Source organism: Copadichromis virginalis, linkage group LG15 (assembly GCF_057382275.1).
Source record: "Copadichromis virginalis isolate Kocher_CV1m ecotype Utaka linkage group LG15, C_Virginalis_male_GT1.1, whole genome shotgun sequence".
Taxonomy (NCBI): domain Eukaryota; kingdom Metazoa; phylum Chordata; class Actinopteri; order Cichliformes; family Cichlidae; genus Copadichromis; species Copadichromis virginalis.
The window spans coordinates 15,679,436-15,706,210 of NC_140632.1; the positions used below are offsets into that span (position 1 = coordinate 15,679,436).

A 26,775-nucleotide genomic window follows, 5' to 3' on the forward strand; every position below is an offset into this window, starting at 1 on the left:
CCATAATCCAGAGTCAGTTTTCCAGAAGAACCGCACCCCTCACACCCACATTCCTATGTTTAAAAAAAAATCATTTGCTGCTTCCTTGCTGTCCCTGGTTGTATCTGTCTTGCTTTTTCTTTACCAGATGGCTCCCTGGCCAAGTAGTTGTTGTTTTGGTTCTTGATGATTATTCAGTTTCTTCCTCGGAGATTCAGAGAGGATCTCTTCCCACGGTTGGACACGTCCAACTGCACTGTCTTGGGAGTGCCGCTGGAAACAGGAGTTCTGTTCTGCAAGTCAGAACGTTATCCCAAGCAGAACCTGAGGCAGGTGGAGAATCTATTCATGTGCCTCAATGCCAGATTCACTGTGGGTGCAGAGCAGAACAAGACCTACAGTCTCCAGCTGTTAGTAAAGTTTCCTCACTTAGGTCAAAGACTTCTAAGGAGAAGGTTAAATTAGATTCCTGTCTCCTATGCACTTAAGAAGTAGCATGGATATATAGCTGATCTTAAATCACAGAAAATACTTCCTTAAGGGAAGGCAGGTAATTACTGTTAAAATATATCAACTTTCAGAGGAAACATTATATATATATATATATATATATATATATATATATATATATATCCCCACTCGCCCTTGTGGGCGGTCAATCCTTCAAGCTCGGGTCCTCTACCAGAGGCCTGGGAGCTTGAGGGTCCTGCGCAGTATCTTAGCTGTTCCCAGGACTGCGCTCTTCTGGACAGAGATCTCCGCTGTTGTTCCCGGGATCTGCTGGAGCCACTCGCCTAGCTTGGGAGTCACCGCACCTAGTGCTGCGATTACCACGGGGACCACCATCACCTTCACCCTCCACATCTTCTCGAGCTCTTCTCTGAGCCCTTGGTATTTCTCGAGCTTCTCGTGTTCCTTCTTCCTGATGTTGCTGTCATTCGGAACCGCTACATCGATCACTACGGCCGTCTTCTCATGTTTGTCTAGCCACCACCATTTTGCCCGTCTGTATCTGGAAGTCCCACAGGATCTTAGCTCGGTCATTCTCCATCACCCTTGGAGGCGTCTCCCATTTTGACCTCGGGACTTCCAGGTTATACTCGGCACAGATGTTCCTGTACACTATGCCGGCCACTTGGTTATGGCGTTCCATGTATGCCTTGCCTGCTAGCATCTTGCACCCTGCTGTTATTTGCTGGATTGTCTCTGGAGCATCTTTACACAGCCTGCACCTGGGGTCTTGCCTGGTGTGATAGACCCCAGCCTCAATGGATCTTGTGCTCAGTGCTTGTTCCCTTGCTGCCATGATTAGTGCCTCTGTGCTGTCTTTCAGTCCAGCTTTGTCCAGCCACTGGTAGGATTTCTGGATATCAGCCACCTCTATCTGCCAGTGGTACATACGTGCAGGGGCCTGTCCTTCCATGATGGTTCCTCGCCTTCCTCCACTTTCTTGGGTTTCTGCTGCCTGAGGTATTCACTGAGCACGCTGTCAGTTGGGGCCATCTTTGTGATGTATTCGTGGATGTTCCTTGTCTCATCCTGACACTCACCAGTCCCCGGCCCCCTTCCGTTTTTGCATTACAGTCTGATTGTTTTTACTACATTTTTTTTACCACCGTATTTTGACAACTTCTTAACGCTTCCAACCAGTTGCGGCAGACTAATGCCTCTGAGCCTGGTGCTAATGGAGGTTTCTTCCTGTTAAAAGAGATTTTTTTCCTTCCCACTGTCGCCAAAGTGCTTGCTCAAAGGCGAGGCAATTTGATTGTTGGTTTTCTCTGTATTATTGTAGCGTCTTTATCTCAAAGAGTTAAATCTTCACAATATGCAAGTTATAACGGCAAATTCTTCTGAAACCATACAACATGTCCTGACCTGCTAGACCTCGCTAGAAATGTAAATACACTTTGTGTGAATGGAGCCAACAGCTACTGTGATTGGCTTTTTCAGTACTGTTAATTCCTCCTCATCATTGTTTCTTCCTTGGAGCATTTTTGATAGATAGTGACCACTGCAGACTGGAAACTCCTCACATGATCTGCATAAGAAAATCTTTATGCTTGCTCATTTGTCCTGCTTCTAACACATTAACTTTGAAAACAAAATGTTTGCTTACTCCCGAGTATAAAGTATTATAAAGTAAGTTTTGTGTCTGATAGCAGGGCGTTACAAACCTACAAATCTGTGCCAGAACAAACAAGTGTTTGTTCATAAAAATGAGCTCAAATCAAATAATTTTCCAATTGTAGCTCAAACCTAATTCCACTTCTTTCACTCATTGATTAACTTTGTGTCCAGTCCAATTTAAAGTCTTCATCAACTCAAATGTGCTTCACTTACAGTGGGGCAAAAAAGTATTTAGTCAGCCACCGATTGTGCAAGTTCCCCCACCTAAAATGATGACAGAGGTCAGTAATTTGCACCAGAGGTACACTTCAACTGTGAGAGACAGAATGTGAAAAAAAAATCCATGAATCCACATGGTAGGATTTGTAAAGAATTTATTCGTAAATCAGGGTGGAAAATAAGTATTTGGTCAATAACAAAAATACAAATCAATACTTTGTAACATAACCTTTGTTGGCAATAACAGAGGTCAAACATTTACTATAGGTCTTTACCAGGTTTGCACACACAGTAGCTGGTATTTTGGCCCATTCCTCCATGCAGATCTTCTCGAGAGCAGTGATGTTCTGGGGCTGTCGCCGAGCAACACGGACTTTCAACTCCCGCCACAGATTTTCTATGGGGTTGAGGTCTGGAGACTGGCTAGGCCACTCCAGGACTTTCAAATGCTTCTTACGGAGCCACTCCTTTGTTGCCCGGGCGGTGTGTTTTGGATCATTGTCATGTTGGAAGACCCAGCCTCGTTTCATCTTCAAAGTTCTCACTGATGGAAGGAGGTTTTGGCTCAAAATCTCACGATACATGGCCCCATTCATTCTGTCCTTAACACGGATCAGTCGTCCTGTCCCCTTGGCAGAAAAACAGCCCCATAGCATGATGTTTCCACCCCCATGCTTCACAGTAGGTATGGTGTTCTTGGGATGCAACTCAGTATTCTTCTTCCTCCAAACACGACGAGTTGAGTTTATACCAAAAAGTTCTACTTTGGTTTCATCTGACCACATGACATTCTCCCAATCCTCTGCTGTATCATCCATGTGCTCTCTGGCAAACTTCAGACGGGCCTGGACATGCACTGGCTTCAGCAGCGGAACACGTCTGGCACTGCGGGATTTGATTCCCTGCCGTTGTAGTGTGTTACTGATGGTGACCTTTGTTACTTTGGTCCCAGCTCTCTGCAGGTCATTCACCAGGTCCCCCCGTGTGGTTCTGGGATCTTTGCTCACCGTTCTCATGATCATTTTGACCCCACGGGATGAGATCTTGCGTGGAGCCCCAGATCGAGGGAGATTATCAGTGGTCTTGTATGTCTTCCATTTTCTGATGATTGCTCCCACAGTTGATTTTTTCACACCAAGCTGCTTGCCTATTGTAGATTCACTCTTCCCAGTCTGGTGCAGGTCTACAATACTTTTCCTGGTGTCCTTCGAAAGCTCTTTGGTCTTGGCCATGGCGGAGTTTGGAGTCTGACTGTTTGAGGCTGTGGACAGGTGTCTTTTATACAGATGATGAGTTCAAACAGGTGCCATTCATACAGGTAACGAGTGGGGGACAGAAAAGCTTCTTACAGAGGACGTTACAGGTCTGTGAGAGCCAGAGATTTTCCATGTTTGAGGTGACCAAATACTTATTTTCCACCCTAATTTACGAATAAATTCTTTACAAATCCTACCATGTGAATTCATGGATTTTTTCTTCACATTCTGTCTCTCACAGTTGAAGTGTACCTCTGGTGCAAATTACTGACCTCTGTCATCATTTTAAGTGGGGGAACTTGCACAATCGGTGGCTGACTAAATACTTTTTTGCCCCACTGTATTTTTGTTTGTTTTGGACTTGATTGGATTTTTAAACTTTTAAAAGGCAGTTTTTAAATTCCTTTTACCCAATCAGAAATTCAAAGAACTTTCGCAGAGACTTTTTTGAGTGAAATATGAGACATCTTGTCTATCCTGACGCGCAGATGGTTTTTTACACAGACCCATCTGGGAAGTTATCTTTGGGAACAGTGTGGGGGGAAAAAAGGCAGACACTAAAAATAAAATAATATATGGCAAAATATTGGACCATATTAACCATCTGTCCATTACAGGCTTACTTTGACCAGTCGAGAGCAGAGCTGCCTGGTACAGCATACTTACAGAGCCAGTCAGGAGACAACAAGGGAAAAAATTACTTGTCCTACAAGAAATCTGCCTAGACGTAGTTGTCTCAAGAAACTTGTTGTAATGTAAAGACTTTACAGAATTTTTGTGAATGCCCCAACAAACTGGTGTTCCCTAATAGAAGAACTTCCTTTTAATTGTTTAATTTTTTGGGGGGGCAGGGATAGCTCAGTAGGTAGAGTGGTTGCCCCATGATCGGAAGGTCGGGGGTTCGACTCCACTGAACGGCCACCCTGAGGTACCCCTGAGCAAGGTACTGTCCCTACACACTGCTCCCCGGCCGCTGCATTGGTGGCTGCCCACTGCTTGACTGGGTGAATGGGTTAAATGCAGAGGAGTAATTTCCCTACGGGGACTAACACATACACATTATTATTGGAAGAGCCTTAGAAGAAATGAGGAGAGCACAGAGGTACCAAAGCAAAATAAAGGAGAAAGAAGGCAAGATCTTATAAACACATGACTATTATATGTGATATTAGACAAGCCTTTAAAAAAAATAAAAATAAAAAATGCTGATTTAACTTTAGTTTCTGATGTCCTGTACTCTGATTCACTTCACCTTTACAAGGTCATTAGAAGATCATCTGGTGTGAACGTATCAAGAGTCTAGAATAGATGATAAATATATGTATATGTGCAGTAGCCCTAATATGAAATGCACATTGTCCCTCCTAGATTTAAAGGTGAGTAATTAGCTTTATACAGGGAGAAGCTCATACACAAGGTGAAAAGTTGTGTATGAGCAACCGAGCTGAAGTGAAAAACGTGCACATTAAATAGTAATACTAATAAATAAATATTTTCCTTTATATTTGTATTTTTTTTACCCTTCAGTTTCTTAATAGGTCCTTGGATACTGTGTTGTCAGACTACAGAACAGAAATCATAATTTATAATGTATTAGTATACTAAATAGTATTTTCTATTTATTAAAGCGTGTAGCACAAACCTTCATCATCACATGGTTTTGTGATATCAAGCATTTTGTTCATGAGCTCCCTAGAAATAACCGGGAATTGCAGATTTCTCATAAATAAGGTAACACAGACCTTTTGCCATATCTTTATGCAGAACACTTGTGCTTGAGTGTGTAGTCAACCCCCACAGGCTTACATTGAGCCAGGAAAAACCCTGCATCTGTTTCCATCACTCATACTGGGAAAAGGGGGTTGATCCAGAGTGAGATGCGGATTCTTGAAATAATTAAAGTGAAAATAACATTCAAAATAGAGAGGAGTGAAAGCAGGAGTTTTAATATTTGTACCTGTTGTCTCGCACAGGGATTCATAAAACAAAGAGGCAGCTGTTTGGAAAAGTATCACCGGTACTCAATGTGTTTTTCTTCTCTGTGTAGGAGGGAATAAATGTTTCTTAAAATTCATTCCAAGTTTAGCCTTCTGCTTTTCTTCTTTTATCTTCCCAGGGTGCAGTATTTCTTGAAGGTGTCAATGTGAAAGGCGTCACACAGGTCACCATACAACCCAAGTTAGGCGAGATCCAAAGAATGTGCCAGGAGATGGCCGAGTGGGACAAGTAAGAACCTTCCTTTTACCTTTCTTATTTTCCTCTGGGAAAGTGTGTGTGTGTCTGTTTACACATGTGTGGGTGTACTGTACTGTGCTATGAGTGACTCATTTGTCTTAAATCACCTTTTTTTTCCAGAGAAAAAAATCTTTACACTCTCTGACAGGCGGCAAAGTCAGGAATAGATGTTGCTATTCTGGAGAAATATGCCGCTGCAGCTTTTTTAATGAAATTGCAGAGCATCAGCTCGACTGCAGTGACTTGTCACAGCGCAAGAAAACAGCCCATGCTGCGATTTCCATGGCCTGCTGTTAAAATTATTTTTGTTATGTCTTTGTTTGCTAATATACTAAAATCCTCACATATTTATAGTTTAGGAGGTTTTTCAGTGTGTAGCGCCAAAGTTAGTTGTTGTTCTCTTAGTGCACTAGGTTGTCATAAACTATGTTATGACTTAAGCCACAAAGTAAAGTGTCTGAGAGGTGTTTCTTTAATGCATCCAGTTGCTTTTGCAGAGATTATATTTGTTTTTGGGAACCTGTGTTTGTGCGCACAAAAACTCTGTAAAAAATGTCTTCCAATGGTCTTGAGTTAAACAATAGATTTGACTGACTCTGTCAGAGGTTATATGTCAGTGTTGCATCCCAGCTGTAATATATTGAATATTCAAGACAAATAGTTCAGATGTATTTGCAATTATCAGCTTGTTCTCTTTGAACTGATGAGAGAACTATTAGGTTTGCCAGCTGCCTGTTGGTATCCTATCATATGTATGCATATTACACTGCCTGGCCAAAAAAAGTCACCACTGTAATTAGGCAAAGGTAAGAGGCTTCTTCTGGGTGACTCCTGCAGTGATTCATGTTTTGGCTGGCAACAGGTGATGTAACCCTAACTGATGCAATGATTCGCTTTCTAAACAACCGTGTATTAAGACATTGTTTTCACAACCATGCGATATCTCCTTTCAGAAGAGTCTAATTATTGGTTTGCTTCAAGGAAAAAAACAAAACAAAAACAACAAGGGATATTGCTGAAACTACTAAAATGGGGTTAAGAACTCTCCAAGGCATTATGTGGTTGGAGAGGATTTAAGAGTTTGAAATCATGTCATCATAAGCACCAATAGTAAAACGTATGACTATGTTTGAGAGTGAAGAAATGTGATAGTATTTTCGCATGCATTCTGCAAAGAAGGATTGGGACTAAACGGCAGCGCAGCTTAAAAAAAAAACAAAAAAACTGAAGCTAAATCAAAAAAGGCTTTAGTTTGCTAGTGAGCTTAAATATTTAAACATGCACCCATCATGTCTTGTGCCTACCATACAAGCCTGTGCATGGTGGTGTTATGATCTGGGGTTAGTCAGGTCGAGGTTAAGCCCAAAAGAAATTAGGACAGCTGACTACCTGGGTATACTGAACCACCAAGTTTGCTCTGATTTTTTTTTTTCCCCCTTCCCGATGGCACAGGCATAGTCCAAGGTGATGATGTCAGGATTTAAATTGCAAAGGACTCGTTCAGAGAGCATGAGACATTATTTTTAACCCCACTGAAAATCTTTGGGATGTGCTAGAAAAGACTTGACTCCCTGATCATTAATAGAAGATCCTGAATGGAATAAATGTGACATTTCGTAAGCTTACCGAAACAGCCAACCAAAAATCTTCTAAGCTGTGTTTAGAGCCAGGCTGAAGATCAGGCACACATGTAAGGGCTGTTGTTGCTGTTTTTGCAGGTCTGGTTTTCCTGGTGCGCAGCCTGTGTCCATGGATAGGCAAAATTTGCGTTTCCTCGAGCAGAATCCATACAAAGTCAGCTGGAAAGCCGACGGCACGCGGTGAGTTTATGAGAAATGACTGCTTGTCTTCATGTGTCAGTACAGGTATGAGACTGTGTGTCTCTAACTTCATTGTGTTCAAAGTTCAATGGGTTTTCTTTTGTGTCAGTAGGCATACCGTAAGTTTATGTCCTTCAGAGTTGTCCATCAGAGATGCTCGTTCTCATTAGGTTTTAATTACAGTGATTTTACATGGCTAATCAGCAGGAGTGCTCTTTGATATCAGTGATGTTCCCTGCATAATTACCTTCATATAACCTGAACAGGATTACTGACTCCAGTCTCTTACCCCATATAAAAGAGAGAGCATGGGGCACTTCTTCTGTCTGGTCACATTTTAGGTTGAATTTGTTGTTTTTCTTTTGTTTTATCTCTCTGTTACGTAAAGCCAGTGCTGAGGGAAAAAGAAGTGTTAGTATTCTGGTAGTCCGCTGTGAAGCCCTGTTTCCCTCGCTGGTGCAAATGTGCAGTGTGCTGGTGAATATTTAATGACTGCAGTCATTTTAAAGAATTTTACATATCGGTGCTTTAGTTTCCCCTAAGAGAGAGACTAGCAGAGTACAGATTTGGCCTCTGACCAAGATCCCGCTAATGTGTGTAATCAGCTTCCATTATTTTCAGAACATCTTGAAATTGTTGTTCAGCTCTGCTCTGACGTTTGACTGAAGAGGGACACTGACCTCTTCCTCTGCTGCCTCTGGCTCTCGTCTGTCACCTTATTTCCCTCCAGCACTTGATTTTGAAAAGTAACCTGATATTTTTTTCAGTTGTGAAAAACGGATGCAGATAGAGGCTCCGTATGCTATGAGTCACCACTCAAGCACAGGATATATTGAGGATATAATGCACCACCTTCTCCTCAAATTTAGCAATTTAAAAATGGTAAAATACTTTTTACATTTTTAAATCCAGAGGACATATTGCTTGAAATAATATTTAAAATAATCAAAGAAGGTGGGAAAATCCATCTTGGGGAAATGTGCATGATAAAAACTTCAACTGGTGAAATAAAAGGTGTGCTACAAAAATCTATGAACAAACCAAAAGATGGAGCAAATATTAAATTGGTACATTGTCTGATCTTTGTACTATACATGAACTCTAAAATGAGATCATTCTTCCTTGTATTTAATTTCCCATTTTGAAGCATTATAGTTACTCATAAAGGATCTGTTAGACATAGTTCCTGAAATATCAGGAAGTATGTCTTCATGGTCTGGTCCGGTACAGTCTTGACTTGGGCCAAGAATTCCCTAATAACAAATGTTAAACTACATATCAGTATACAATGGATACATACCTGTCTGTCGGACACAGGAATTTAGAATGTATGACATTTAATAAATAGATGATTAATGGAAAGTGTATTTTTATGTCTTACAACACTCGTTTTGGGAGGAAAAACATGAAAACCAGCCATAATGATTTAATTCTATTTGCACTATTAGTAGTGGGAGGAATGCTTGCATGTATGGCATTCCCATGTGTTTAACCTCATTTAACTCAGAATAATTTTTATTGTTACATGTTGTGGCTACTTTTTCTGGCTAACTTCAAAATAATGAATTTAGGGCATTTTTACTGCTGTCGCATGTCAAAACTGGTTAGATTTGACCCGAACAGTATCTAAGGGTTGACTTTGCTATTGCTTGCCCTTTTTAATAATGTGTTACTGTCATAATTGATTATGTCTTAATCTGCATGTGCATGTGGTTCTAAATGGCTCACACTTGTCTGAGAAATACTGAAAACAGCAGTGACCACAGTGATCTAGAGTTGATAGTTTTACACAGACGGTGCTGTGGTCTTACTGCAGAATCTGGCTTTGTATGGTTGATGTAAGTACTGTGGAACACAGGGTGAGTGTGGAGGGCTCTAATCCCATGTATGGCAAATTTCTAGGCCAGTGGGTTGGTAAACAAAGTAAATTCTTCTGCTAGTTTATTTCCAACACCACCTGATTTATTTATTGATTTATTTTTAACAGCGTCGACTTTCCTGAGCTGTTTGTTCATTTAGAGTCTGCAGATAATCCAGCTGACTGCTTCTTTTAGATCCTTTGGGTGGCTTGCTTGCTTGTTTTGACCTAGTTAAAAAGATAGTAGACTGTTGGAACAGATTCTACCCTAGTAGGATCAAGACACATTCTTCTGACTGAGGTCACAGGAAAGTCACAAAGTATTCACAGACACATATAACTTTGGTCTTTCATGGCGTTTGTTGACAAAAGGAAAAATACAAGATAACACCTTTAGCTTCAACTATAGTGTGTTTGAGGTTGAGGTGAGCAACAGCAGCTTGCTGTCTTGGTAAAGCATATATTGGCTTGGGCTGTGATACAACGCTGTATTCAGACAGTGCTTTGCTAGATTAGAAGTGAAAGTGATTTCTAAATCCTAGCTGTAATGGGATGACTAATTCAATTGGTGTGATCCAGTCACTTTATCTGGTCTTGATTTCATACTTCCTCTAACCTCAGTCAACTCTTTCTTAAACTCTCCTAGTATAATTGGAGTGCTGGAGGTCCAACTGTCATGTTTGGGTTGTCCTAATACATAGGTGTCAAACTCTGGCCCGCAGCCTAATTACATTTGGCCCGCGAAGCCATACCAAATTACTATTAGAGCTGGCCTACTGGTATTATACAGCTAATATATATATCGTTTAGTATTAAGCTTTGCTTGTTCCATATTCAGTTTTCCAGCAAAACTTGTTTGAGTCCATAAGAAAAGATTCATTCTTATATCTGGAGGAAGATTTTTTTTTTTTCAATAAATATTAATGTTAGCCCGCGACTTTGTTCCAGTTTTGAATTTTGGCCCACTGTGTATTTGAGTTTGACACCCCTGGACTAATACATTCAGCTCCCTTTCAGTTACTGTTTTTTCGCTGCGACTGCTTTCCAAACAATTGGGGCATCATGTAAAAGAGGAAGCTTGGAGATGTTTCGTGTAGAAGTATGATATAAAAATGTTGTCATTTTTCAGCCATATGAATTAATGTCTATTTCTTGAGTTGTGGTAAATAATGTGCCCCATCTTATGTTAATATATAAATAAAAATGTTTTCTGGCTTCTTTTAGAATACCTGCAAGTTCTTGAAACTTGTTGACACTCGGCTACAGACATACATATTTCTTATTCACATCCTGCTTTGTGTGTGCGTGTTTTGCATGCGCATGTGTGCGAACAACATCAGAATGCAAACCACAGCATATTTACACGGCAAAAGGTTTGATATGGTAGACTTTGATGGTCTTTGTTGTCAGCATAGCGTCAGCCTGCTGTTTGCGGTTCTCGTGCTTTTTCAGCAGTTCTCTTTATTTATCATTGTTGTCTTTTTGACACACGGTGCATGCAGTACGTCTGACAAAAGCAATGGGGTTTTTTGTAAAAGGATCATGCAGCATTGTGGATATTCACAACGCAGTCTTCGCTTTGGTCTACATACAAGTAATAAAGTTGCGCTTGGAAAAGAAAGGCTTTTGTTCTCTTTGCGAGGAACAGCCTCTTCTGATGTTACTTTATTCTCCAAAGCCAAGGGATGGATGAAAGCAATCGAAAATCATGTTTCCTTATTAGTGCCCGTGCTTTTTAATTTATCCAGTAAATAGCCATGTGTGTCATACAAGTTTATCTTTTGTGTGTGAAATTGAATTTACACAAAAGAAGTGATGATGAGAGGCGGTTTGGTGAGAAATAGATTTTTCTTCTTCTTTTTATTAAATCAGTGTTATTAAATTCCAACAGTGTAGATCTTCATTGAATCTGGACTGTAGGTTGGACTGGACAATATTAGTGGACTGTGATTGTGAGTCTTCTAGAGGGTGCAGAGCAGGGCCATGGCTTAGTCCTTGATGAATTTAATTGGTGTGACAAGTCTGGCTTCAAAATAAATGTGGCAAAAAACAAGTAAATGTTTATTGGCTTCTTTCCCCTCTCTCTGCACAAGTGCAGTGAGCTAAATGTTTTGCTTCTTGTTGACGAAGAGTTGAATGTGTGAATAATCTAATGAACAGTTAAAGGAAGTTGCAAAGTTTTAATGTAGACATGACAGTGATGAAAATGTTTTATTCTTCCTTTGCTGGTTCTTGGAGTCTGTTGTATTTCTTTACCATGCTTGAGTCAATATTGTTCCAGTAGCAGTAGTCAGAAAACCTAGCTTTGCCTCCAGTAAGGTGTAGTCATTCAGTTGTTCCATTTAGAGTAGAGGATCATTGTTGTAGTGGTCACAAATACACAACAGTGGGAGTACAGATTACAAGTTCTACAATTCCAACAATCCCACTCTTGCATTGCAAAGCTGGGATTGTTGTGACTTGTCCAACAATCGAGTGGCAAATCTGACTCATGTGGGAGCACTCCAGCTGAAAATTCCAACTGGCATCTCAAATTTTTGGCTGTCCACTTCAAGTGTAACACAGCATTAATCTGTTTGTCATATAATTGCCATGATGTGCTGTAAGATCAGTGGTACCTGCCTTGGTGATCATCAGTATGAAATGGGGATGTGTCCCGCGGTGATTCTTACATTAACATTCAATTCCCAAAATTTTCAAATGCAACTGTATAAGCTTTTTTATTTATTTATTGGTACTGTAGTTGTTGTGGGCAGCATATGCACCCAGATGGCAATTCTTCAGGAACTGAAGGGAGCATACAAAAGGATCTAGTCTGCCGTTACATGCTAAAAAAGGAGAAGATGCAGAAGGAGGTCCACAAGCACAGGAAAAAATACAAATGGAAGATGGCAGCTAGTGCACCTGCTGCACTATGCTTTGGTCCATTTACCTCAGAAGGCTTCACCCCAGAGTGGTGGTGGCAGATAATTGTATTTAACAAAATATTAATGTGTGGTGTCCTTGTATTGATATAATACTGTCAAACAAAGTGTAGTGATACAATAGTGTATATTTTTTTTTGTTTCATTTTTTACCCACTCCTGTTGTTCACCTTACAAAATAGTACCTAAACTGTTTTTTTGTTTCGGTGTTATAAGGATAAGATTGAACTGAAACGGGGAAAAGTCAAATGTTGGAGCTGGGAATGACATCACTCCCGATTTAAACACGTTCCAGTAGCAAAATTGGAGAAGCTAGATTTGTTTCACTGATTTGAGGTGATATAACTAATTTCCTTCGGGATTAATAAAGTATTCTGATTCTGATAACTATTGAATTCCGACTCGGAAACCTGGAAATTCTGACTTCCATGCAACACACTTGTAGCTTTGCTTTGACTCGTTAGTACAAAAGGCAAAGTAAATTATGGAACTGCTTTGCTGTTGACACATTCATTTGCAACAATTAAATATGCAATTTTGCATTATGTTGGATGATAATTGTAAGTAATTAACTAGGTGTCAAAAACGCATGTATTTCTACTGGTATTGGTACTAACTACTAAATTTCTGATACTGTGACATCACTAGTATGAAATCCCTCCGGTCATTTTGGTCCTCAGCACCCCCTACATCAGTGGTTCTCAAACTTTTTTTACTAGGCCCCCCTTTGTTTGACAAGAAAAATGTTTGCGTCCCCCACCCGCACGCACGCACGCACAAACACACCCTCCAACCACACACACCCATATTTTGCTCCAATGCGGTTTATTTCACACCTCAAACATTTAGTAAACAATTAAGTAAATACAAGTAATCTGCAATAAATTACAGGTAGTAAGAAAATGAACTACTAACTCCTTTACACTACGTCCACACCAACACGGGTATTTTGAAAACGCAGCTGTTTCTATGCGTTTGGACCTTTTGTCCACATGTAAACGGCGTTTCGAATCACCGGAAACTGAGATTTTTTAAAACTCCTTTTTTCCGTTTACGTGTGGACGAGGAATACAGAGTTCGTCTCGCAACGTCAGAGGTATGTGCCTTTTTTCACGTCACACTGTGCACCACGTTATTGTTTACATGAGATGAATTGCAGAATGGCAGATATTCAGATTAACAGTGACAGTATTTTGTCTCTATCTTCAGGTTTTACATGCTTACAAACACACACACACACTTACTGTCATTTTATTTAGAAAGGCAGAGGCGTCACGGTGTAATTATTTTACGTGTAGTTGTTTTTTTTTCCTGTGTAATAATATTCAACATTGATATCAATACATTTTTCAAAAAATGCCTCTCTGTGGAAATTGGTTTAAAAACATAAACAGCTGTGGGATACTGTTTGTCCGGGATTTGAACCGGGGGAACAAATTGTGGCAGGATCAGCCTGATATTATTTGTATCCCGTGTTAACTTTACTGTATAAAGAGCTAACCTCTCCAAAATGTCATGAGTAGTTAGTCATTACAAGAAGTGTTTGTGAACTAAAAATCAAGAATGTGTGATACTGTTTGTCCGTGATTTGGAGAGCCCAGCGCGTGCTCCCGACGAAGGGAAAACCAATTATGCAGGGGAGACCTACCTCGGCACTTGTGCAGGTGAAGCCAGAGGGAAGATATGCTTCACCATATTTTCTAGTCTTTGGCTTAGAATGAAGTTGGTTTGGAATAGGGCTGTGCGATATGACCAAAATCTCATATACCGATATAAGACCTCTATCGTCCCGATAACGATATAAATCACAAAAATGTAACATTTTCTGTAAATTCTGTGAATCTCGGGCAGCTCAACTTGCCTGAAGTGTTTCCAGCTGGGCGCCGTATACCTGGAGTCCAGTGTTTTAACCGATGCATGAAACTACACATTTTTAGACACAAGTTGTAACAGCCGCCGTTTTTTTTTTTTTTTGGTTTTTTTTTTGTGTGAGTGTTTATTACACGGCGTGCTGCGGGGAAAAGCCTGTTCTAACGTTTGAGTCTAAGGTTTATTTCTTAGCACCTGGCGGCTCTTTTTAAATTCTCATCCGTAAACACTGCATACTCTTTCACGTGATTCAGCTTTTATTGTGAAAGGTTTATGTGGAAAATAAACAAGCGGACACGCGTTGGTTTTACCGTCATTGTTGTTAACGACAACGCATACAAACAGGTACTTGTCCGTCCGTAGTGTGGTTATATTAAATATAAGAGAAAGAGAGAACTTTAAGAAATTAATATAGCCACTACAGTGACCATCAAAACGATGAAAAAATATTGCCGTAAACAGTTTATTTTGTGACACCACGAAACAAACGATAGCGTAAAATGAAACGATAGATGTTTTTATATCTTCATCCGATATATATCGTTATATATCGAACAGCCCTAGTTTGGAAACATATTCAGCTATGCTTCATCTCATGCTTTGCGTGTGTGTGGGAGCCCCATCAAACACCAGTCCATTACGCTAGCAGTGTCCAAGCGTTGTTTTTGCTTTTTTCCCTTTTCAATGGCTCTGCGCCCCCCCTAGGGGCCGGGCCCCACACTTTGGGAAGGTCTGCCCTACATGTTGAATTCCAGATGTTTCTGCCAGGGGCGAAGGTTTGCCCTTCTCAAAACTAACACCAATAGATTTGTGGTCATTTGTTCGATGTGCTGCTGGGGTCTAATTCTAAAATTTCTCAAAGGATAAAAAAAAGTATACATAAGCAACAGCAGGACTTGCAGTCTAAGATGATGGAAGATTGTTGAGTTGGTGGGTTTTCATTAAGATGGCAGTGGTAGGGCGTGATCTTAAATTGTCATTCTCTTGATGGATTACATGAAATGTGCAGAGCATTTCTTATTAAATGTCCCACTTTCTTTCCAGTGGCATTTTTAAGGCCTGAAATGGACTTTTAATAGGAAATTTGTCTCTCCAAGGTGGCCGTGAAAGATTTTTCTCTTTGCATATTGCTAGGGGTCCTCACTTTAGTTTTACATATTCTTAATCCCTTTGTTACCCTGGTGAGGATAAAAAAAGTTTCCAATTCTAATGAAAGCAATTTTTACTTTTAAATGAGTAATTTCTTTTTTTTTAAATATCACATGCAAGTATAATTTTTTTTTACAGGAAAAGGTTAAGTGAGGAAGAATGTTAATTTTCAGCAGCCTGTAATGGTCTAACAGAGTTGCTGTCAGGATCAAATCGGTGTTTCTGGCAGTCTCTTCTCATGACTACAGGGCAACGCATCAACATCTGTGACAGTTAAACTACCTCACTCAGTACCATGATAAAATGCGTGACGGTGACAAAGTACTGACGCTTCCCCACTCACCTAAAAATATTATATAGCTTTTCTCGATGCAACCAGTCATACAGTGAGGGGGAAAAAAACAAGACAAAAAACAAACTTGTCACTTGCCTGCAATCTGCCAAGGGAGGTGGCTTCTAATGGGCTTTGGAAAGACAGCAAAATTAGTGGATTTGCCAAGAGGGGAGACATAAAGTGAGTTGGGGTTTTTTCACCTCTTCTTATACAGCCTTCTGTCAGGGCTAGATTGGTTTGTGCCCCAGAGATGAAGGGCAAAGAGAAGGGAGAGAGCCAATTATGTTCTTAGGCATTTAAACAAACAATGTTGCTCAATTTGGACTCAAAGAAACTGGACTTGAGAAAGTTTTGGACTTTTTTAATTGTCTCTTTAAAGTCCTGTTTCATCCCTGATTACCACTCCAGTGATTTATTTAAAGAGAGGACACCAATCCAGTGTTTTTCTTTTACATCCCAGATGAAATAATGTCAGTGAAAAAGACTTCAGTGCCATCTTTCCCATTTTTTTTTTTTTGGCTCTTTGGTTTTCTCCGTAAGACTGCCAGTGTTTTATATAACAAAATAAAATAACACAAAGATAAAACATTTATTCATTAATTCAGTATGCTTAATAAATAATTACAAATGCATATGTGTGTTTGTGTTTTATAGTTTCTGTTTGTTATTTAGTTAATTTCTTATTTCTTACTATAACACACAAAATCTTTAAGTGTGTGTATCTGTGTGCCTCCTGTGGGGCCCACACAGTCAAGAGTTCAGCTGCCAAATGGGATTAAAATGTGAAAATTATTATCTATATCAGAGTATTTAAATCAGATTGATATCCACAAAACTTCAGTAATGTATTAGGTATTAAGGTGCCATCAGATTTCCAGGCAACCACCTCACAAATGGCTAAAATTGGGGGTGGGGTCTTTGTTTGTTGTGGTTTTTTGCCTTTTGTGGACAGCACAGCAAGCTGCATTGTATCGTTTTAATTTCACAGAAACATCTCATTTATATTAACAGAAGCTGACTTTTACATGATATATAATAAGGTCATCATGTGTTCTACAACTACCGGTCAATTAGCTGATTTTACTCTTTCGTTTCTACACCCTTCATTTCATAACCAACAGCAAAAACAGGCCAAACAACACTGTAGCAAGGGCGTGTACTAGCCTAGTGTCTGTGATGCTAATGATGATAATAGACTGCACCAAAATTCTGTCTTGTAAGTTATTGAAATTTTGTTTCAACAGGGAACTTGTTGTTTACATTACAGGAATTTATTCTTACTGGTGTTCAGTAAGCTTTAAATTAGGGCTGCTCCTCACATTTAATTCACTAGTCTCCTAGTCAATTAAATGCATCCCCAAAAAATGTTTAACCAGTCAAAAAAAACCTGTCAAAATTGAGCACAGTTAACATTGTCTATACAATTATAGTGTGTGTAGTTTTTGAACCCATAGTACTGGGTTCCTTAATCCTTGCCCAAGTAGTGGGCAACAATAAAGGATTAGTTGCCTTTGGCTGCATATGTAAGCCTCTTTATAAAAGCTTAAATTTGTAAGTATTTAAATAGTATTTTGAGTCACATGAGTACTGCATCAAGCAAACAAATACAATATGTACATCCATTTGTTTTGCCCACTTTTTCTCTTTTTGCGCTTCCGTCTAAAATGAGAAATCACCCCGCCCTCCCTATGGGGGGAAAAAGAAAGCACCGTCCCTTGAGCAGCCCCTTGACGCATCACTAATGATGTGCAAAGCTGTTGGATCTGATCTAAACCCTCCTCTGGAAATCAGCTGCTGTCAGTCATGCCTTGTAGACTTGCAGAGCCGATACAATGACCGTCTGTGCCTCATTAGGGCCAAAGAGTTTGGGGGATGTGGCTCGGGAATGCGCATAACATGCGAAGCACCCAGAGAGCCGAGGAGGTGGTGGGCAGAAGCATCCACTTGTCTGAATAAATGAGCATATTATATTTCACAATTTCCTGTTGTCCATAAGAACAGAATAAAGTATCTGCTGTCAACATAATTTAATAGAAGGAAGGAGGGGAGGAATGGTATTGGTATGAAGGTGTGACTGTGATGAGGAGGAGGACCACTGGGAGTTACACAGAACTAATGGTCTCTACTTTCCTCTGAACGTACTTGACAGCCGTGGCTAGTTGGCTAATTAGACAGCGGGGGAACTTCTTCTGCTCTGTGCAGACCTGTTGTGTCCCCACTGGTTGACAGATCTTCTCTGTTGTGACACTCAGCGTTTCTGTTTGATCTTTTTAGCCATTGTTCCTTTTCTGAGATAAAAGATATTAGCCCTGCACACAAGTATATCTTTCTATCTGCAGGAGTTATCATTTTGCCTAAACTAGGCAACACAGGCATTTCCTGTTCCCTTTCTTACCCTGCTCCATCCTCAGCTCCACTGAGGATGGAGTCAATCCTCTCCCACCCAAAAAATGTAAGTGCTGGCCCACTCACCATTTTTTTTTCCCTTCTCCACCAACATTTCTTTTCTTTTTTCCATCCCCCTGCAGTATCCACAGGACGTGTCTCCACCTGCTTTATATCTCAGGATTAGTGTGTTTTTACGCTTTCTCCTGTCAGGGAGGTGTGTGTGTGTGTGTGTGTGTGTGTGTGTGTGTGTGTGTGTGTGTGTGTGTGTGTGTGTGTGTGTGTGTGTATCCGTGACCTCAAAAACCCCCCCAAACAAACGCCTTGAAAAAATCGACTTCACTTGCGAGAAGAGAAACCGCCTCTGTAAGGACAATATTTATAATGCTTACTGTTAAAGGAAAGCATCCTGAAATGCAAAGAATTCAAGTTCCTAGATCGGCGGACAGAAGCAGTTTCTCTTCTCGCAAGTGAAGTCGATTTTTTTAAAGGCGGTATTTTTCAAAGGCACAAAAGGGGAATGTCACAACAATGTGATAGGTCACTTACAATGTTGAACCTGGAACAACATTTATTGTGATGATGTGGGAACAACACCGACACGAGGATATCAGACCATCCACTGCTTCACCATACTGTGGCCCAGTATGGTGACTGTGAAGTCCATCTGACCCCAAGAGTGGAGAGGCAGCTGAATGATACCTATGGTCTCCACGTGTTTCCTGTCAACCTGCTTTTAAGACATACTTCAGGGATTCATCTGACAATTAAATTGATTGAATCCAATTTTACTTATCTGGCACCAAATCACAGCAATAGTCACCTCAAGGCACTTTAAATTGTAAGCTAAAGACCCTACAGTAATACAATAAAACCCCAACAATCAGACAACACCCCCTGTGAGCAAGTATTTCGCGACAGTGGGAAGGACGAACCCCCTTTTAACAGGAATAAAACTCCAATAGAACCAGGTTCAGGGAGGGGCAGTCATCTTGCATTATAATACATCTATTACAGATGTGCCCCAGCTGCTGGACTTTAAGCAGATTTTAAATAAATATGACCAGAATGACTATTTGGCTAGCAGCTCCCCAGATGTCTGTGTGTGTATCCATGTCTGCAATGAAGATTAAGGCTTTAGGGATGAGAGGGGCTAAGGCTAGCTAGGGAATTATTAACTAGTACATTGGCTGATGACCAAAATAAAACAAGACCATACATAAAGACGCTCATATATCATTATATTTCACCAGATATACTTTGGTGCGGTCCGTGTTGGAGGTCCTGGGCCAGACATCTCCTTTGAGAGTCAGCAGGGTAAATGGCATTGGCACATTACTTGTGTAACGCACATCACTGTTGCTGGTGTAAACTTCCACACACCCTCACTCTTGGCATCTTGACAAGTTTCCCTATTTGAACCAGCTGGTGTTGGTGGCATATTTATTAGGTCTAATCCTGTTGTTTATAATCGTGGAGAGTCACAGCAGGTATGAGAAATTTGTGTCTTTGTCCTTTGGGAAGTCATTAATCTCAAATTCATCTCTGTCATCCAAATTGGCTTTCCGACAATGCGTAAATCCCTTCAGTGTGTGTACTAGCTGTAAGTTGGTATCACATGAAAGTCTTCTACCAATTTTCTTCTGGTTTGAAATACAAGATAATTTGCTGCAGTTTTTACTCGCATTGATTAGGATACTTAACCTTTCCAAATACAGCAGGGCTTTAGTTGCTCATTACGACATATTAGTTCTGCTTTATTCAGCACTTGGTATTTTGTTTTAAAGAGCAGCCAGCAGACTGCAGAGTGTAATTGCGTTCATAAGAGGTGTGTAATGAAGCCACCAGATTCTCTCTCTCAGTGGAATTAACAAAGACAAGCCTACTTGACTCTTAACTAATCAACCATTAAACAGAATAATGTCACGCATATGGATGGATGTTAAGTTAAACAACAAAAATAAGTTGAGTGACATTAATGGGACTTGTCAACTATGGTTGAGTTTCTGGGTTTTGTCATTCTGTACATATTGTTCTTTAAGTAAAAAAAAAAAAAGACAACAAAGAGAGCCTAATAAAGATCTATTTGACATGGAAAATCTAATCAAAGCAGTTGGGTAAAAACAATGCTGAATGCTCACACCTGCTGTTATACTTGGAGACTGTTCTGGAGGAAACACAAAGGCAACAATGGTGTCTGTGTTTTTGGGTGTGGCCCATCTTTTTTTAGCTCATTTTTGGGGAACCAACAGAAGGGAAGATCAAGGATTTAAGTCTGTTTAATGTCCCTGTTTCGAAACTGCTTTTAATTATTTGCCAGCTCATTGTGTTTATTGATAAAGCAGCAAACACAACTGTGCCTCTCTGGGTATTCTTCAGGTATTATTTGGTACTGAAATGTATGTATTTTATATCTATATAATATTGTAATATGTATAATATCTTTAAAACTAGCACCCCAAAACACATCATTTGTTAGCATTTTGTATTCAAATAATTGAAAACTATCAAAGGTAATGGAGTTTGACAGTAAAAGAAGTGTATGTATTAGCTGAAAACTTGGCATATTCTGACAGTGGGTGTAGTGTGTCCTGGTAAAGGTGCTACTATCTAATAGAAAACCCTAAAAACTGAGTTAAGTCGAGTCATGGATTGGCCTCCTCAGAGCCCAGACCTCAACATTGTTAAAATCATTTTGACAGAGAACAAACAGCCATCATCCAAAGAAGAGTGTTAAATGCATGAAGAACTATTCCTGAACACTGCTTAAAAAAGTATATAAGAAAGCTTATATACTTATATAAGATAGTCATACTTTCATATTGACTTTCAAGCTTGTTAGAATTGTTCGAAAAAAAGTTTTTGCCTTATTTGCTGCACATTTTGATAGATCCTTGCACCTGTTTCTCATTTTCCTTTTAAAATGAAAAGAAATGAGGAACGGCTCAAGGCTCAGTATTTTCGAATATTGTTCGACCTCAGTTTTATGTATCTTAATGAAAAGATGATAAAGCAACCTGGCCCGATGCACAAAATTCATCTGGCACAGTTCAATTTAGCCCCAATAAGAAGAAAACGTCTCATTAAATGAAATACATTAGGTCAGTTTTTCTAAATTAGACAGCACCAGCAGAAGGATGGATCCTTAAATTATAACTGGGTTCCAAATAATTTGGATGACTTATTTTCCAGATGGGGTGTCTACAAAATAATAGATTAACATGCATGTGGTGGGAACCCATATCCAGTTAATTTGTAACCCCCACGCCTCTAAAGAAAATGCCTGAGAGAAGAACATCTCAGCTCACCTGTAGTGTTTACTTTGGTTATTCAAAGATACCCCCACCCCATCCTTGTAGTGGTGCAGATGGAGAAATAAGGGTGATAAAAATCTAAAAGGGGTCTTATCCTTCATGCGCTGGCAGTGCGGCACACCTTATGAGTCAAACTAATACCAGCCACATGCTCATATCATGACCCATGTTTGAAAGCTGGCCTGTTTTAACAGCTTTTAACAGTCCAACAGTCGCTGCTCTCAAGTTTTGAATCTCCCAGATTGGCCTACTCAAGGGTGGAAAAGTAATTTTCCAGCAGTGGATTGTCTTTTCACTTTCTGTTTTGCTTTTACTTAATATTACTTTTGAAGAATCCCAAAGCAGAAAAAATAAAGATTATGATGGACAAAATACCAGCGAATCCCTTGCAGTGTAATACCATTTAATCCAATAACACAAACAATGTGTGACCCCAGACTGACCATGTTGGTTTTCTTTGAACAAAACAAAACAAAAAACCTTTAAAATGGTAACAGTAATAAATATATACTGTAGAGACAACAGCATGAAATCACACAAGGTATGTTACGTTGCTTTATTGCTGCAAAAGTTTAGCTTGAGGAAAACAGACTGTAGAAATGTTGTTTTGTGCCTCTTTATCTCACCTGCAAAGGCGTGCTGTGGATTAGCTGAGCATGGGCCACTGGTGATGTATGCAGTTTGAAGATAGGTTATTACTCTGTGCTAACAAAGTGTTTTTGTGCTAGTGGAAGATGCTAAGGGACTTCTGTAATAAGAAAAATAATTGGTTTACCATCGAGTAAAAATTTTATTAAGATGCTTTTTGTAAAAAGAAAACAAGTTGTAGTATCAGCCACCTTTAATTCTTTTTAGAAGTAAAATAAGCAAGCTTTTATGTGTCTGTTCAGTTTCAGCCACACTGATCACAGCTTTTAGTTTGCAGTTCTCGTTAACTGCAGCTAGATAAAAGGAAAAATGGGTGCTTTGGTAATTAAGCATCTGTTTGGTGATCTTTCCTTTTTCAGACACGATTAAAAGCTCTTGCACCTTTACCTATGGTTTTTTTTTCTTTGTTTGTTTTTGTTTTGCTTTTTCAATTGAACACAGCTCATTTGCACATTGGAGGCATACACAGACTCTGTGTTGTTTCTCTTTGCCTACAACAATTAAGCTTTAAAGTATTATTATTATTATTATTACCATACTTAATCATCCAAATAAGCTAATGAAAGAAAATTATAGGCCTCTTTGCTTGTCTGGAGAAATTACATGAAAACAAGCAATACAAAACATTTTAATAAAGTGGCACAAAGGCTATAATAGTTTACCCCAAAGAAACAATTAAACATACTTTGAGTGAAATGGAAAACATGTACATTTTGAAACAGTTATGCTGAGATGCTGTTTTTCTAATCTATTCTGTTCCTGTTCAGTGAATGTGTTGTGAAGGAGCTCTTGATCGACAGGGTCGAAAACACACACAAACACACACACACACACACACACACACACACACACACACACACACACACACACACACACACACACACACACACACACACACATAAAGATTCAGCCAATAGGTGAGGCCAGTGCTTTGCTTTTTTGGGGTTGAAGCTGTTGTCTTTGTTGCAATTTAAATCCCCCCTTTTGTATAATGGAAACAAGGAAATCATTATTCTAAAAAAAAAAAAAAAAAAATCATTCAACTGCTTGGGTTAAAATTGATGGGAGACACGTATAAATATAACGTTTTTTTTGGGGGGGGTATGTTGGAGATGTACGGATTTATGGATGTATGGATATGTTAAAAGATAAAAGCTACACAGTACTAAACTTAAGCTAGTTTGTGATGACCATCCCTAGTTGGGCTTTTTTAACACATACAGAAAACATACCATAGTTAGAAAACAACTGATATCGCATAATTTGTGCACCAGCCAGGATTTTGTAATATTTAATTTAGACATTTGTGACGGCTGGGAGGCTGTTTAATCACTGCTAATGAAATCTAATCTAATCAAAGCTCCCACTTGTAGTTCTGATGAGGATTAGCTTCATTTATGAAGATCCCAACCAAGTAGTCCCCAACAGTGTTTTTGATTCATAGCATATAAAAAAATGTAGGATTTATTGCCAGGATTTTATTGAATTTATGACAGCGTTACAGTTTCCAATATATTCTTTATAACTACTTGAGTTTGGGGTTTCAGTGGTTCTTCTTATAATCATTGCTATCACAGCGATTAACACAAATAAAACTTGTTAACTTGTACTTACAACTAGCTAATGATGCATCCTGTTTTTCCACAGGTACATGATGCTCATCAATGGAAAAAACGAGGTGTACATGATCGACAGAGACAACGCCGTCTTCCACATATCAAATCTAGAGTTTCCTTTCCGGAAAGAGCCACGTGTCCACCTATCAAATACTCTGTTGGATGGGGTAAGTTATGCTTCTTGTCCAGCGTCATCTCCAATTCCAAATTTGCTGTCATCCTGCTCCTGCTGCGTAGTCTTTTTACGAAATTAGAAAAGGCTAATTGACACCAGCTGTCAAACCTGGTGCGAAAGGTGAGCACGTTTCAGTTTGAAACAGCAGACTCCAATTGCACACATCCTGGGGAAAGCACTAATGAAATGTTTCAGTTTTCAGTCTTTGTTCTGCGTTGTGTTTTTGTTGTTGCGCTCTGCTGTGTGCTCAGCAGGGGTCGGTGACTTATCCTTCCACTGTAATGCCAGGCTCTGACTTCCACTGGCGTGTCTGTGCAGCGTGTGTCACGCAGGTCCAAGCTGCACCACTGCAGCAGGTGCACATGTATGAGTCATCATGAAAACATAGGAAACTGCTTGCACGTTCATGTCATCAGTGATTATAAAGCCAGCCAGACTTTGTTTTTGTCTTTCAAATACTGAAGATTACAAATAAGTTGCCTTTCATTCTTTATGTGTTGCTCCTGGCTTTGCTTCGTCAAAGTTTTGAGAGTTTGCGCTTCCTCTTAGCTTAACAGTTTCTGATTGATGTGGTGAATTTAAGTTCCTCACTCAGGCAGGATGTCTAATTGCAGCGTGTTAAGTGTTCCTTTGAAGAAGCTGTGTGGCCGTGTGTTTAGATTGCTGCAAGGTTTGTTTTGACTCGTGTTTATTAATCTGTTGATGCTTCTGGCTCTTAGCTGATAGAGGCTGTATTTTTTAGTTTATGAGGATCCCTTTAGAACCCAGCCGTGTTGTCTGATATTCTTCATCTTTAGCCCAGAGCCTCTGGTCTTTGTCTTTACATGCTGTTTTGTGTTACAGTTTTAATGAGCTTTACATCAACTTGGGTTCCAATTTTGGATGAATGCACAGTGTAGATTGAATTCCTGGCAGTTTCCTTTGGTCACATTAATGTATTCATCCGCTGCTGTCTGTCTGCGCCATGGTTCAGTGCACCAGATCCATAATGATGGCAGCAGCCTCCTGGAATTACATCATTTCTCCTCTCCAAATCCTCCTTCAGAGCTGTGCATGCCTTGCATTCACACCTTTTCTCCTCTCCACCAATCTAGCTGTGGAAATTTAGTTGTGTTGTCTGGTCCTTTGCCCTGTGAGATGTGAAGTAAAATTACGTCAGCCAGCAGGGGGAATTTTTATTGTAACACACTTCAAGTAGTCATTAGGATGCAGGTACTCAAGCAGAAGTTTCTCATCTTGGGAAAGTGGCTGGTAGATGACAGGTCTATAACAATTTTCCATTGCACTGAAGGCTGCTGTTAAATGTTGAAATGTAAAGAAATTGTTGCCTTTGGGTTCTTTTAAGTCAAATAAATGTTAAAAGAAATGTTTTGACATACTCACTTTTTGCCAATAAAGCGACAAGAATAACACTCACGTTTGTAAAATACCAGTAATGGGCAATTCGCTCAGCTCATCACATAGACCGCTTTTACTGCCAGCAGGGTTGGAAGTGAATATCCATCAAGTTACCAAAGGATGGTAGATGTCCAGGCTCTACTGACCAGTCATGTTTGAACCAGTAGAAGAAGAAAAAATAAGAAAATGTTCCTCCTACAGTCATTGGAGTAGTTGATTGGTTTCAGAATAGCTAGGGATGGGTATCGTTTAGGTTTTATCCGATACCGGTGCCAAATCGGTACTTTTGAAACGGTGCCGGTGCTCAAACGGTGCTCAAACCGGTGCTTAAAGAATAGAGAACACAAAATTGGTCCAAAAACCTCTCATGCTCAGCTGTTTTTTGTAAAAAGATAACAATGTTAGCCTTTTCTGCAGCTATGGGGCATATATGGTATGATTCTTGGCTGGAAGCAGTGCTTAAACAATGGAAAAAACACAAACTTTGTCCAAAAACCTCTCATGTTTAACTGTTTTCCACTTTTTCTTTGGTCATTTTAGCCTTTTTGGCCAGGGTGAAGGGAGTATCTGCCATCAAACAAGAAGACAGCCGCATGTAGCTATGATGATGTTTGCTAGTTCACCTTACATGCATTAATGTAATAACGTGGTTAGCCTACTCAACGTAAATTACACTCGAACAACATTTAGCTACTCACGCAGAGAAGAACGGCTGCTGCTGCATCATCATCCGTCATCATTTCTGCTACACTGGCAGGGCTAGGGGCCAGGACTCTCCTCTTCGTGTTTTTGGGGGATGTTGCATAACAGGCAACCCACCCGCAGTAGATGTGCTCGGTGTGAGGTCTCGCAGCAAGCTATCAAATACGGCGCATTTCTGGGCTTTTAAAAAAAACGCTATGCGTCGCCAGGTGTTTCATCGGATTTGATAAACTACCGTTTATGGCACCGGACACCGGTACCCATCCCTAAGAATAGCTATAGGACACCCCCCCCCCCCCCCCCCCCCAAAACAACGAAAAAAAGAAGCTAGTAAAGGTTAGTTTCTGATCTCGGTAACAGAAGCTTCATACTTCATACTGTTGGTATTGTTGATATGAGCCTTTCGGCCTCCAAAATACTCATTTTGCTTATTTGTGTGTCCTTGAGTGATGTCTTACCTGTTACTCGTTTATCTGTCAGGTACATCACTAGAACACAGTTAGGTGCCTCTATATTTTATGAGGGGCGAGGGGATAAATATAGTTCTCTATACGTAGTGAGTCAGTCTCAAATATTTATCAGCTAAAGTGTAAAACGTTCCACTTCCACGTCATCTTCACTGTTACTGTTGTGCACATCTTTTAAAACTAATCACGTGTTTCTTATGAGTGTCAACCGTCATGACTGCACCTGACCTCGACCTGACAGCCTTGCATAATAAATGTGCAGTGCTATTTCTGCTTCATGTCCTCCTTGACCACACAGAC

The 26,775-nt window shown here is 39.9% G+C and overlaps 1 protein-coding gene across 1 annotated transcript in view; it reads left to right on the forward strand.

The window, feature by feature from the left end:
• Positions 1 to 26,775, forward strand: part of rngtt (RNA guanylyltransferase and 5'-phosphatase) — a 112,822-nt gene that overhangs the window by 12,060 nt on the left and 73,987 nt on the right. The window contains exons 7-9 of the mRNA XM_085432171.1: positions 5,698 to 5,807; positions 7,535 to 7,636; positions 23,765 to 23,900. Of these exons, the coding sequence (XP_085288297.1) occupies positions 5,698 to 5,807; positions 7,535 to 7,636; positions 23,765 to 23,900 (348 nt within the window). The remainder of the gene's footprint in view (positions 1 to 5,697; positions 5,808 to 7,534; positions 7,637 to 23,764; positions 23,901 to 26,775) is intronic.